Source organism: Perognathus longimembris, chromosome 6, assembly GCF_023159225.1.
Source record: "Perognathus longimembris pacificus isolate PPM17 chromosome 6, ASM2315922v1, whole genome shotgun sequence".
In the NCBI taxonomy this organism is placed as follows: domain Eukaryota; kingdom Metazoa; phylum Chordata; class Mammalia; order Rodentia; family Heteromyidae; genus Perognathus; species Perognathus longimembris.
The window spans coordinates 7,605,517-7,618,024 of NC_063166.1; the positions used below are offsets into that span (position 1 = coordinate 7,605,517).

The 12,508-nt window shown below is 48.4% G+C and overlaps 1 protein-coding gene and 1 pseudogene across 1 annotated transcript in view; one reads left to right on the forward strand and one right to left on the reverse strand.

The window, feature by feature from the left end:
• The window catches only part of Trerf1 (transcriptional regulating factor 1), a 148,338-nt gene that overhangs the window by 133,025 nt on the left and 2,805 nt on the right, over window positions 1–12,508 (forward strand). Inside the window, 2 exon segments of the mRNA XM_048347764.1 lie at window positions 7,578–7,781; window positions 10,958–11,169. Of these exon segments, the coding sequence (XP_048203721.1) occupies window positions 7,578–7,781; window positions 10,958–11,169 (416 nt within the window).
• On the reverse strand, window positions 148–2,314 carry LOC125352372 (annotated as a pseudogene).

A 12,508-nucleotide genomic window follows, 5' to 3' on the forward strand; every position in this document is an offset into this window, starting at 1 on the left:
GTAAAATCAGAGGTCACGTGCTGTCTCTTGGGTGTTACCAAGGGCCAAAGGCAGTGACTAGAGCAGTACCACACTGTACTCAATATATGCTCATGGAAATGAGTGAACACTTTTTTTTTTTTAAACAAGAGCACAGGTTTCCTTTATTTAACTTTCACTAGATTCAGTTCTGGCGGGGGACAGCATCACGCAGACTCTGTGTCCGATGGCCTTAGCGGGAAGGTTGCTTTGGAGTTTGGCACAGACCATGCCACTGTTTCTGTGAGCAGGAGTTACCTCTCCCCAGATTTCTCTGGTTTTGTCGGGTTCACCACCAGGAGCCACTGTGTAGTTTTTTGCTTTGTCTGCATAATCACATCCCCTGCCCTAGGAAAGCGGCATCACTCGGGCGTAAACCCCTTCAGTTTTAAGGAGAGCCGTGCGCTCCCTTTGGTTCCCGCACTTAGAGCCAGCAGAGCCGGCCTTGCGCCACGGCCTTCCGGACGTCCCGCCTTTTCCAAGTCCTGTTCCCAGCAGGCCTCCAGGCTCCAAGATGGCGGAGAGAGCAAGAGAACACTTAACACTTTCCTAAGGCCGGAGCGGCCGCACGCTGTCATTCACGAGCTCATATGTGAGAGATGACTCAGACCCACAAAAACAGGAACATCTTGACTCAAGGCCCCCACGGTGGCTCCCAGCTCCCCTGGGCACTGTGGCCACGGTCTTCTGGGCGCGGGAAGACTGGCAGAAATGGGGGGTCAGAGGACGGCACAGAAAGCACAGTGCTAGGATGTGGTCCTGCGCGTTGCCCTCTGGGCTGCCCAGGATGCTAGAGCAGCGTTCCTCATCATGTGTGGCCCAAGTGTGTGTCATGGAAGAGATAGGGCTCCCCCTTCCCCCCGAGTGGGGCGCAGTAGTGAGGCGCAGTCTGTGGAAGCGGTCCATGCCACACACAAGCCACTCGTTCCCATGGCCGGGGCCGAGAGATGACCAGAGTTCACTGCCGACATTGCTGCAGCACCAGGAGGGAAGGAGACTGAGATTTCAAATTCAGAAAGGCCAAGTTTCATATCTCAGCTTCTTTATCCGCAATGTCACTTTAAGAATGCTGCTTCTAGGGCTGGGAATATGGCCTAGTGGCAAGAGTGCTTGCCTCCTACACATTTAGCTCTCGGTTCCATTCCCCAGCACCACATATATGGAAAATGGCCAGAAGTGGCGCTGTGGCTCAAGTGGCAGAGTGCTAGCCTTGAGCGGGAAGAAGCCAGGGACAGTGCTCAGGCCCTGAGTCCAAGGCCCAGGACTGGCCAAAAAGAAAGGGGGGGCGGGCTGGGGATATGGCCTAGTGGCAAGAGTGCTTGCCTCATATACATGAAGCCCTGGGTTCAGTTCCCCAGCACCACATATACAGAAAACTGCCAGAAGTGGTGCTGTGGCTCAAGTGGTAGAGTGCTAGCCTTGAGCAAAAAGGAAGCCAGGGACAGTGCTCAGGCCCTGAGTCCAAGCCCCAGGACTGGCCAAAAAAAAAAAAAAAAAAAAAAGAATGCTGCTTCTCTGGCCAATCTCCCATTTATTTTTAAAAGAAATTTATGACTGAACACAGGTGGCTCACCCTGTGATGCAAATACAATTCAAAGCCACGTGGGGTAGGAAAATCTGCAAGAGGGTGGGAATGTGGCTTAGTGGTAGACTACTTGCCTAGCATGCATGAAGCCCTGGGTTCGATTCCTTAGTACCAGAAAAGGCCAGAAGTGGCACTGTTGGCTCAAGTGGTAGAGTGCTAGCCGTGAGCACAGAGAGGCTCAGGGACAGAGCTCAGGCCCTGAGTTCAAGCTCCAGGACCGCCAAAAAAAGAAAAGGAAAAGAAAATCTGTAAGACCCCAATCTCCAGTTAACTGGCAAAATGCTGGAAATGGAAATCTGTATGGGTTGAGTGGTGGAGCCAGTCTTGAGCAAGGGATGGGGGGGGGGGGGTGGAAACGACAGGGACAGGGATCAGGGCCCTGAGTTCAAAACCCAGTACTGATTTAAAAACTTAAAAAAAACAACAGTACTGATACCAAAAGAATAAAAAGAAAGGAAGGAAATTAACATATAGTGATGAGAACTAGAACTATGTATGATTCATACCATGTATTCAATAAATTGTTGTTACCATTGTGACTGGAACACTTAAGTTTGTATCTTTGGAGTCAGTTTGGGGTTGTTGAATGTATTTAATGCCACAGTTTGTCTGGGTGTGAACTGTACTTTCTTTTCTGAGCAATAAAAATATCCTCCTCAAGATACCATTCAAGGTTTGGGCACCTACAGCCTCTACCCACTTTCCACGCATCTCGGAATCTTAGTAAATGTATTTCACAATATATCATAAAATGGCTAACTTGTTGCTACAGAGTTCTGCACGTTAAGATTTTGGTCCTCTATCTTTGTATCTCTTAGTCACTTTGGTGAGCCATATGGTTGGATGATAAATCATTTTGTCAACTCATCTAGATTTGCCAGTTGAAATAAAACACGTCTAAATTCCTGAGGCTTACATAATCACAGGACAGTGGAAACCAGTCTAATTTTATGGCTACAGAAATGGCTTTTGAATTTTTTTCAGCCAAAGAATGGCATTGTAAGAAAGCTGTGATTATAATAAGGACCATGAAACGAATGCCATTGTCATTAAAAGTCACTCTGTAGCTAATTTTTTATTATTACTACTTAATGAATTTTTGTGCAGGTACTGAGGCTTGAGCTCAGGGCTGGGGTGCGGTCCCTTGAGCTTTTTCACTCAAAGCTGGCTCTCTACCATGTGAACCTACATCCACTTCTGGCCTTTTTGCAGGTTAACTGGAGATAAAAGTCTCATGGACTTTCCTAGCCAGGCTGGCATTGACCCACAGTCCTCAGATCTCAGCCTTCTGAGTAGCTAGGATTACAGGTGTGAGCCACTGGCGCCCAACTGTGTAGTTCATCTTAAATGAACTACATTTAATACGTAAGCTTATAAAGTCTCACTTGTACAAAGAAAGGTGGAAAACCCTCAGCTTTTGATGTAAAGTGGTTTTCCCTGAACCTGATTTTGGAAGATGATGGATTTGTACTGGATGAGACCATCTAAGCGAAAACAACCTATTTATGTTCTATTTTAGCAAGAGGCCTGGGCTTATGTCATAAACGATTCTATAAAAATGTATTGGGGGGGCTGGGAATATGGCCTAGTGGCAAGAGTGCTTGTATACACGAGGCCCTGGGTTCGATTCCCCAAGCACCACATATACAGAAAATGGCCAGAAGTGGCACTGTGGCTCAAGTGGCAGAGTGCTAGCCTTGAGCAAGAAGAAGCCAGGGACAGTGTTCAGGCCCTGAGTCCAAGGCCCAGAACTGGCAAAAAAAAAAAAAAAAAAAACGATCTATTGGGGCTGGGGATATGGCCTAGTGGCAAGAGCACTTGCCTCGTATACTTGAAGCTCTGGGTTCGATTCCCCAGCACCGGGGCTGGGGATATGGCCTAGTGGCAAGAGTGCTTGCCTCGTATACATGAGGCCCTAGGTTCGATTCCCCAGCACCACATATACAGAAAATGGCCAGAAGTGGCGCTGTGACTCAAGTGGCAGAGTGCTAGCTTTGAGCAAAAAGAAGCCAGGGACAGTGCTCAGGCCCTGAGTTCAAGGCCCAGGACTGGCAAAAAAAAAAAATGTATTGGGGCTGGGCGCCAGTGGCTCGTACCTATAATCCTAGCTACTCAGGAGGCTGAGATCTGAGGATCACGGTTCAAAGCCAGCTCTGGCAGGAAAGTCCATGAGACTCTTATCACGAATTAACCACCAGCAAACCAGAAGTGGTGCTGTGGCTCAAGTGGTAAAGCACTAGCTTTGAGCTGGACAGGGACAGCACCAGGCCCAGAGTTCAAGCCCTATAACTGACCAAAAAAAAGAGTATTGGGGAAGGCTGGGGGGTAGAGTGCTGGCCTAGCATGCATGAAGTCCTGCGTTCGATTCCTCAGAGTCACATAAATAGAAAAGGCCAGAAGTGGCGCTGTCCCTCAAATGGTAGACTGCTAGCTTTGAGCAAGAGAAGGTCAGGGACAGAATCTAGGCCCTGCGTTCAGACCCTAAGGCTGGCAAAAAAGAAAAAAAGTTTTGGGAACTGGGCACTGGTGGCACAGGGGGAGGAGGGCAGATCGCACGGACAGACGCTACTCAGGATGCTAACTAAGCAGGAGGCTGAGCGAGTTCCTTCCAGTGGTGACGCTCAGTCGTCCTAGTAGCAATATGGCTGCCTAGGCCAGCAGCTAGTGATCAACACAGGGCCTCACCTGTGTCTTCTTCCAAGTGCATCTCCCCCCTTCCTCAGCGCCGTCTCCCCATTACACACCACAAGCTTTAGGGGTGGGGGGAGTGTCACCTGTCCCCAGAGGTGAATATGAGCAAGAAAGAAAATATTCTTGAACCAGGTCATTGGTGGCTCACGCCTGTAATCCTAGCTACTCAGGAGGCTGAGATCTGAGGATCGCGGTTCAAAGCCAGTCGGGGCAGGAAAGTTCTTGAGAGTCTTATTGCCAGTTAATCACAGAAAAAGCCCAGAAGTGGCTTGAGTAGAGTGCTAGGAAAGATCCTCAGGAACAATGCCCAGGCCCAGATTTCAAGTCCCAGCACCAGCAAAACAGGGAGGGAGGGAGGGAGGGAGGGAGGGAGGGAGGGAGGGTAGTAGCCTACATCAGAGTTCATTGAAGTCTTCCAGTATCATAATCATGATTAGAATTCTTGTAGATACATTTTGTAGATAATTTTTTTTTTTTTTTGGCCAGTCCTGGGCCTTGGACTCAGGGCCTGAGCACTGTCCCTGGCTTCTTTTTGCTCAAGGCTAGCACTCTGCCACTTGAGCCACAGCGCCGCTTCTGGCCGTTTTCTGTATATGTGGTGCTGGGGAATCGAACCTAGGGCCTCGTGTATCCGAGGCAGGCACTCTTGCCACTAGGCTATATCCCCAGCCTAGAATTCTTAATTAATCTACTAGAACTGAAGTCTATGTCTTAAATACATCTTATTAATACAGCATCTCAAATATGCATATATGGGGCACTACCTATAAACAGTACTGATAATGTTAAATGCCTCTCTCTCCCCCACCTTCCCCTACCTCCCCCAAATCCAAACTAGAGAGAGAAAGCTTGTGGTTTCTAGATCCCAAAGAAAGTTCCACTACTCTCAGAAAAACCCCCACAATTTCCCCCCTTGGAAAATTCTTGCCCTGGGCTCTAAGAATCATTGGCTGACCCAGAGTGGCCTGGCCCCGGAGAAATGCACACCGAAGCCCGCCTGTGTGCAAAGAGAGGCTGGCAGAGACAAATGGGCTGTCAGGAGCCGAGGCCGTGGACATTTCCTTCCACGTCTCGCTTGTGGAACAGAAGGCTGGTTGACAGCCTATTCCATGACAATGGAAACGTGATAGTGCTCTGTAGACTGTAAAATAGAAGCTGAAGAGACTGTAAGATAGAATCGCCTTTCCTTGCTTCTCAACCCGGGCAGCCCTCACCCCGCGCCATAAGGATGGACAGACAGAATTAAGTGGTTGTTACACAAGAGGTAGGACAAAGGCCTTCTCAACCCTGTATTCCAGCCCAGCCAGGGCACCTACTGAAGTCTTCCAGTACAATAATCATGATTAATTAATAATCACGATTAATCACACTGCCATTTTATGAACCTTGAGAAGGGCAGAGACTTCATACTTAATTTGCCACAGACTAGCTGAGAAGGTAATTATTCATGGTGTTTTGTTTTGTGCCAGTACTGGGTCTTGAACTTAGGGCCTTCTATTCTCATTTGGCTTTTTTGCTTAAGGCTGGTGCTGTGCCACCTAAGCCAACACCTCCACTTCCAGCTTTTTTTGCTGATTAATTGGAGATGAGTCTCCTACACTTTTCTGCCCAGGCTGGCTTTGAACTGTGATTCTCCAATCTCAGCCTCCTATATAGTTAGGATTATGGGTGTGAACCACTAGTTCCCAGCTCAGGATCCTTTTTCTATAAGCCTTTGGAAAGAGAAAAAAACTGAACCACAGAATACATAGCTTTCTCTGAGCCTGTGGTCAGAAAAAAAAACTCCGACTAAAATAAAAGGGGGGCTGGGAATATGGCCTAGTGGTAAGAGTGCTTGCCTTGTATACATGAAGCCCTGGGTTCGATTCCCTAGCACCACATATATAGAAAAGGCCCGAAGTGGCGCTGTGGCTCAAGTGGCAGAGTGCTAGCCTTGAGCAAAAACAAGCCAGGGACAGTGCTCAGGCCATGAGTCCAAGCCCCAGGACTGGCAAAAATAATAATAATAATAATAATTTTGCCAGTAAAATTGTAAATAAAGACCATCATACATTAAAAAAATAAAATAAAATAAAGCACCATTTCTCCTCCATCTTCTCTCCTTTCTATTCTGTTGCTGACGGCAGAGCCGAGTGCTCAACTACACATGGGTTCCGCAGAAGGGCAAGTCAAGAATCTTGCATAGAAGTATACTATACATGCCTGTAAGCCAGCGGGAGCCTGTGGCTCACGCCTGTAATCCTAACTACTCCTGAGGATCCTGGTTCAAAGCCAGCCCAGGCAGGAAAGATCATGAGAGTCTCACCTCCGACTAAACGCAAAAAGCCTGAAGTGGTGCTGTCGTTCATGTGGTAGAGCGCTGGCCTTTAGCACGAAAGCTCAGGGACAGCGCCCAGGCCCTGAGTTCAAGCCCCAGAACCAGAACAAAAAATTAAAATAAAAGACCTGAAAATCTAATCATTCTGGGTCCCTAGCCTGGGGACGATCAGGAGGTGGCCACAGTGTTTGCAGTCTTTGAAGCTCCTCTAGCTGCCCTATCCAGCTCAAACTCTGCTTGGGAACAGGGCAGTCTTCAGGTTGTAATCACTTGTCACATCCAGTACTATCAAAAAATGGTGAAGAATTTTCATACACAGAAATATCTCCTCTCTGGCTTCGCATATCTCTGTATAAGGAATGAGGGTACAAACAGGGAGACTTCCTTGAATGCCGAATTCTAGGCACCAAGTGCGGTGGCACATGCCTGTAATCCTAGCTACACAGGAGGCAGAGATCTGAGGATCTTGGTTTGAAGCCAGCCAGGGCAGCAAAGTCTAGAAGACTTGCCTCCAATTAACCAGCCAAAAGCCAGAAGTGGAGCTGTGGCTCAAGTGGCAAAGTACCATCCTTGAATTTAAAAAGCTGAGAGGGGGGAGGGAGGGGGGCATGAGGGACAAGGCAACAAACAGTACAAGAAATGTATCCAATGCCCAACGTATGATACTGTAACCTCTCTGTACGTCAGTTTGATAATAAAAATTTGAGAAAAAAAAAAAAAAAGCTGAGAGTACGAGCCCTGAGTTCAAGCCCCAGTACTGGCACACACGCACACACACATCACCATCATCACCACCACCACCACCACCATCGTCGTCATCATCATCATCATCATCCAGGCCTCCAGGGACTGTCCTTTCAGGGCCTGGACCCACAGGTTCCCTCAGTTTCCCAGAGCCAACCTTCCCCGAGCTCTAGCCTGTGGCTTCTGTTCGCCTAAAGCTGTCCTTGCTTTTCTTACCACTAGACGAGTGAAGAGGAAGAAGAGGTGGAGGAGGAGGAGGAGGACCTGGAAGAAGATAGGAAATCACCCAAAGAGGAGGAGAGTGAAGTGCCCAAGTCCCCGGAGCCCCCACCAGCGCCTGTCCCGCCTGCCACGGAGGGGCCGGCCCTGCAGGCCCTCGGCCAGCCCTCGGGCTCCTTCATCTGTGAGATGCCCAACTGTGGGGCTGTAAGTGTCTCTTGTCTGGGTCTCTGGGGCTACTGAGGGCCCCGCGGCTGGGATGGCGCATGCGCCTAAGGGAGCACCTGCAACAGTGGGTGGTTGCCAGAGGTCGCTCCCTAGCCATCGTTTCCTTAGTCATTGGGCCAATAGTGTACGTACAGCCCAAGCCTGATGCCGCGTGCTAACGCGTAGGCAAGATCCCCAGAGTCGGGTGTGGCCGCACACCTGTAATTCCAGCTGTTGGGAGGTGAGGCCCTGTGAGCCAGACCTCCCTTTACAACATAATTACCACAGCTGGCAGCCTTGCTGTCGACAAGGCTTTGCATATCCTATTCTAGAAAGTGTTACTAATTCAAATGTCACTAATTTGACATTTGAGAACTTTGTTACAAACATTTAGCTAACTGTTTGTCTCTGTACTCTGTGGAGGCGGACAGATTTACTAAGCAAACTAATCATGTAAACAAGCCTGAAAGCTGTGCAACCATAGCTTCAGGACTGAAGAAGGCCTTCCAGAGTCTGCACGGCCTAGTCCAAGGCTCTGTGTGCCTTGTAAAGAACTGTGGTCTCTGGCTGGGAAGGTGGCTTAGTGGCAGAGTGCTTGCCTAGCATGCACAAAGGCCTGGGTTCAATTCCTCAGCACCACATAAACAGAAAAAGCCAGAAGTGGTGCTGTGGCTCAAGTGGTCACGCCCCAGGACTGGCCAAAAACAAAACAAAACTGTGGTCTCTCAGTAGTCTGCCTGTCCCCAACTTGTCCCAAATTATGTCTCTTAAAACCAGGTGTAGATGGGTACTAGAGGTATTACCCCCACAGAAAAATGCTGTTCCTGGGAGCTGGAGCTAGAGCTTGGTGCTATTGTTCCTGTCTAGCAGGCATATAGTCCTGGGTTCAATCCCTAGCACTAAAAAGAATGCTGCCTCCTACATAAGAATCCCATTGTTTCAAATTAGCGTTCTTATCTGCTTGTCTAATATAGGACTGTACTGAATGCTATTTATTGAATCTCATTGAATGGGTCATTTAGATGAAGAAAGCAACAAGCTTTAAAATATTTATATCCTAAAGCAGAAATTCATTTGTTTTACATTGGAGGGAAAAAAATGAGAAAGCTTTAAAATAAAAGAAACAAGATGTATACATTTTGCATTCACCTTCAAGAGGCCATAGAAATTGGTAGCGTGTTTCTGTCTCGGGTGTTTAATGGCCTGGCCCGGTCCGCGTTCCTGTGCCATGTGCCGTAGGAGCTTCAGCGGAGGAATGATTAAGATGTGAATTTAAATGACAGCATTTCTGGGTGAATTTGTTTAGAAATTGGATGTTTCCTCCATTCATAGTTGTAATGTGCAGTACTTTTTTTTTTAACTGAGTGGAAAGTCAATCTTTGACTTTGCCCAATCAGAAATGCTGAGCAAGATAAATAGTCTCAATCACTTTGCAAATTCAGAGGGAGAAAAGCATACTGCTTTTATTCCTTGCCTAACAATGAAGACTAGAAATTGCTAAATCCATGATAGATTGGGTTCCCCCCCCCCCGTGTGACTTATAAACAAAGCTCACAAACTGAATACAAAGCAGCCCCTAAACTTATCAAACAGGGGCTCTTGGAATTCAGGGGTGTGCATTGCATTATATTCCTTAGCACAGCAGTTCTGCACTGGGGTAATCTGTTCTCTCCCACCAAGAATGCTGGCCCCGTGTGTGGAGATGCCCGGTCAGGCTGAGAAGATTCCCCTGGTATCTGATGAATCAGACACTTTTTGACGTACTGTAGAGCACAGGGCAGCCCACAGCCGAGAGTCATGGTCCTAGCTGTGGCCCACCTCTGAAATTCCAGCAGGAGATGTGAACATGGGAACAACTTTTATTCCTGAGATATCCTCACTGTGGTTGATTTTATATAGTGTTTAGATGATCAAGCACGTTGTCTCATTAACAACATATGTATGTCACTAAGAGCGTTTGGCAACCTGATCTATTTATAAATTTCGAATCTTGGCTACCAATAACTACTCCATCTGCTATTTTTCACCACTGCACTTCACTGTGTACCTGCTAATTTATATTTACATGCAAAGTGGACACAGGAGCCCATGTGCTTCCAAAATCTGTCATTCAAAAGTGGAGTCACCAAAAGTCAATAAATAAATAGGGAAAGACTCATGCAGACGTAAACGTCCGCCATGCGAAGGCTGCCTAAGCAACCTTGCTTTGCGGCGGTGTTTGAAACACTGCCGAGCTCCTTCTCTTTTGTGTGAAGGTTTGAGGATCTTTCCCATGTGACTCCGTGGTTGCCCGCTGGCCCGCCTAGCAGCTCAGGCGCAGCGCTCCCTGGCATGCGAGGCCAGTCCTGTAGAAACCCCCTGCACCAGGTCACGCCTGTAATCCTAGCTCCTCAGGAGGCGAAGGTGTGAGGAATCCATTTTGAAGACAGCCCGGGCAGAAAAGTCCATGAGACCTTTATCTCCATTTAGCCAGCAAACAGTAGCAAGTAGAGGCATGGCCCCAGTACCAAATTTATTGATTGACTGGTGACTGATTAAATTAAAACCTACTGATTCGGGCTATCCATGCCAAGGGGCTAGATAAGTCAAGGCACCTAACTCGTGTCTTCAACACGTGTTCCTGGGGCCCCAGGGCTTCCTGGGAGAGAGGTGGAGCCATCAAACTGGCTGAATTCTGGCTACTGTTTATGTTTCAGTCAGACCGTCTCTTTTTTAACTTGAAGTTGGAGTAAGACTAAATTTGCTTAATAAGGAGGGAAGGAAGAAATTCGTTTTCAGCTTTAAAACAAACAAAAAGAGTTGGAAAGCTGGTGTAACCCCCTGATTTTGCAGGCAGGAAAGAAAAAATGTGCAGAAGGCAAATGGCCCCTCAGCCCCTCTGTTAGTTACGACAGCAGGAGCCAGACGCAGAGTCCCTGGACTCAGGGACGCTCATTTTGTCCCCGAGACAGTGCCTGGTAACTGCGTGTCCTCAAGTAGCAATGAGAACGTTCATAGCATTTGTGGTTGTGGCATCTGCGCGTTCCTGTCTGTGGCTAGGCCCCTGCGGTATATAAACAGCCGTGCGCCTGAATTAGACGTTGTTGCGTGTATCGCCTGTGTTCACCATGAGTCACTAACAGCCCTAATTTCCTTTTCAGGACTGTAGATGTCATGTCACTCCCTTTCTTCCTCAGGTCTTCAGCTCTCGCCAGGCTCTCAACGGCCACGCCCGCATCCACGGTGGCACCAACCAGGTGACCAAGGCTCGAAGCGCTGGCCCCGCTGGGAAGCAGAAGCCTGGTGGGGCCCAGAGCGGGTACTGCTCCGTGAAGAGCTCGCCCTCCCACAGCACCACCAGCGGCGAGACGGACCCCACCACCATCTTCCCCTGCAAGGAGTGTGGCAAGTAGGTAGACGTGAGCCAGGGTCTGACGACGGGATCCCCGGGTGACCGCTCAGGGGGTTCTTCAGCCAGAGAATCTAGGTTCTCAGACCCCTCCTGAGGCTGTAAACAGGACTTTCCCCCTGAGGCAGAACACGGCCATTCTGAGGTTCTAGAACCCGGAGGGACGGGCGTCTTCAGAGAGTGACTGTCTACTACCAAAATCCCACTCTTTGCCAAAAAGCAGCTTTAAATAAAAACGTCCAATTCCCATATTCATAACTGCCACTCCGCATACCGAGAATTTGAGAGTGGCCATAAAGTACCTAAGCAGAAGCTCTCTGCAGCAGAACTGCCCCCCAAATATGGCACCCCTACTACTACTACTGCTCACACTAGTGCCCAGGGCAGACATCACTAATCGATGACCGCTCTTTGCTAGCACATCAAGATGAAGCTGCAACTCCTTTTTATCATAACTCTGCAAGCCTGGCACCTCCAATTGCTTAGAGTTGATTCATGAGATGAAACCCATCTGTCATCACTGTCCTTTTAGATATAGTTTTAAACAACATGGAAGGGGGCACTCTGACAAGATTTAGCAGTGAGAACAGCTCACATTATTAACTGAGCACTTAAGGAAGAAAAACCGAACTGGGAAGATGCGTGCTTCCCTTCCACAGAATTCCCTGACTTGAGATTGTCACCTGCTCATGCATGGCACCTGCAAGACGTCTCCATGCGCTCCTCTCGCACAACCTGCGCTCCTCACATGTACCGCAGGTGTTACTGGAGGGACGCCAGCCATGGCTGCCCGTGGAAGTCCCTAGTTCCATGAGCGAGGCCAGCGGGCCTCACAGCCTCAGAGACCATGTCAGTCTTAGCTGCGTTGAGCAGATCCGTGCTGCTCACTTGCAGCTCTTTTACACATACTGATGCATTTACTCCAGAATAGCCCTCTTCAACAAGTGCTTTGCACGTGTGTGTGTATGCTTGCACACATATACACACATCAGTCCTGGGGCTTGAACTTAGGGCCTCTGACTCTCCATTAGCTTTTTCACTCAAGACTGGCAATCTATCACTTGAGTCAGACTTTCACTTCTAGCTTTTTGCTGGTTAATTGCAAATAAAAGTCTCAAAGACTTTCCTGTCCTGGCTGGCTTTGAACTTTGACCCTCACACCTCGGCCTCCTAAGTGCTAGGATTGTAGGTGTGAGCCACAGCACCTTGCGTGGCAAGTACTGTCAGTAGCTTCTCTTTAAGCAGAAACGGAAGCATGCAAAGATTAGGTCGAGTGAGACTCAGTATACGAACACTCTTCCATCCTTGTTCTCTTAGCTGCCAGGCCCTGCTACCTCCA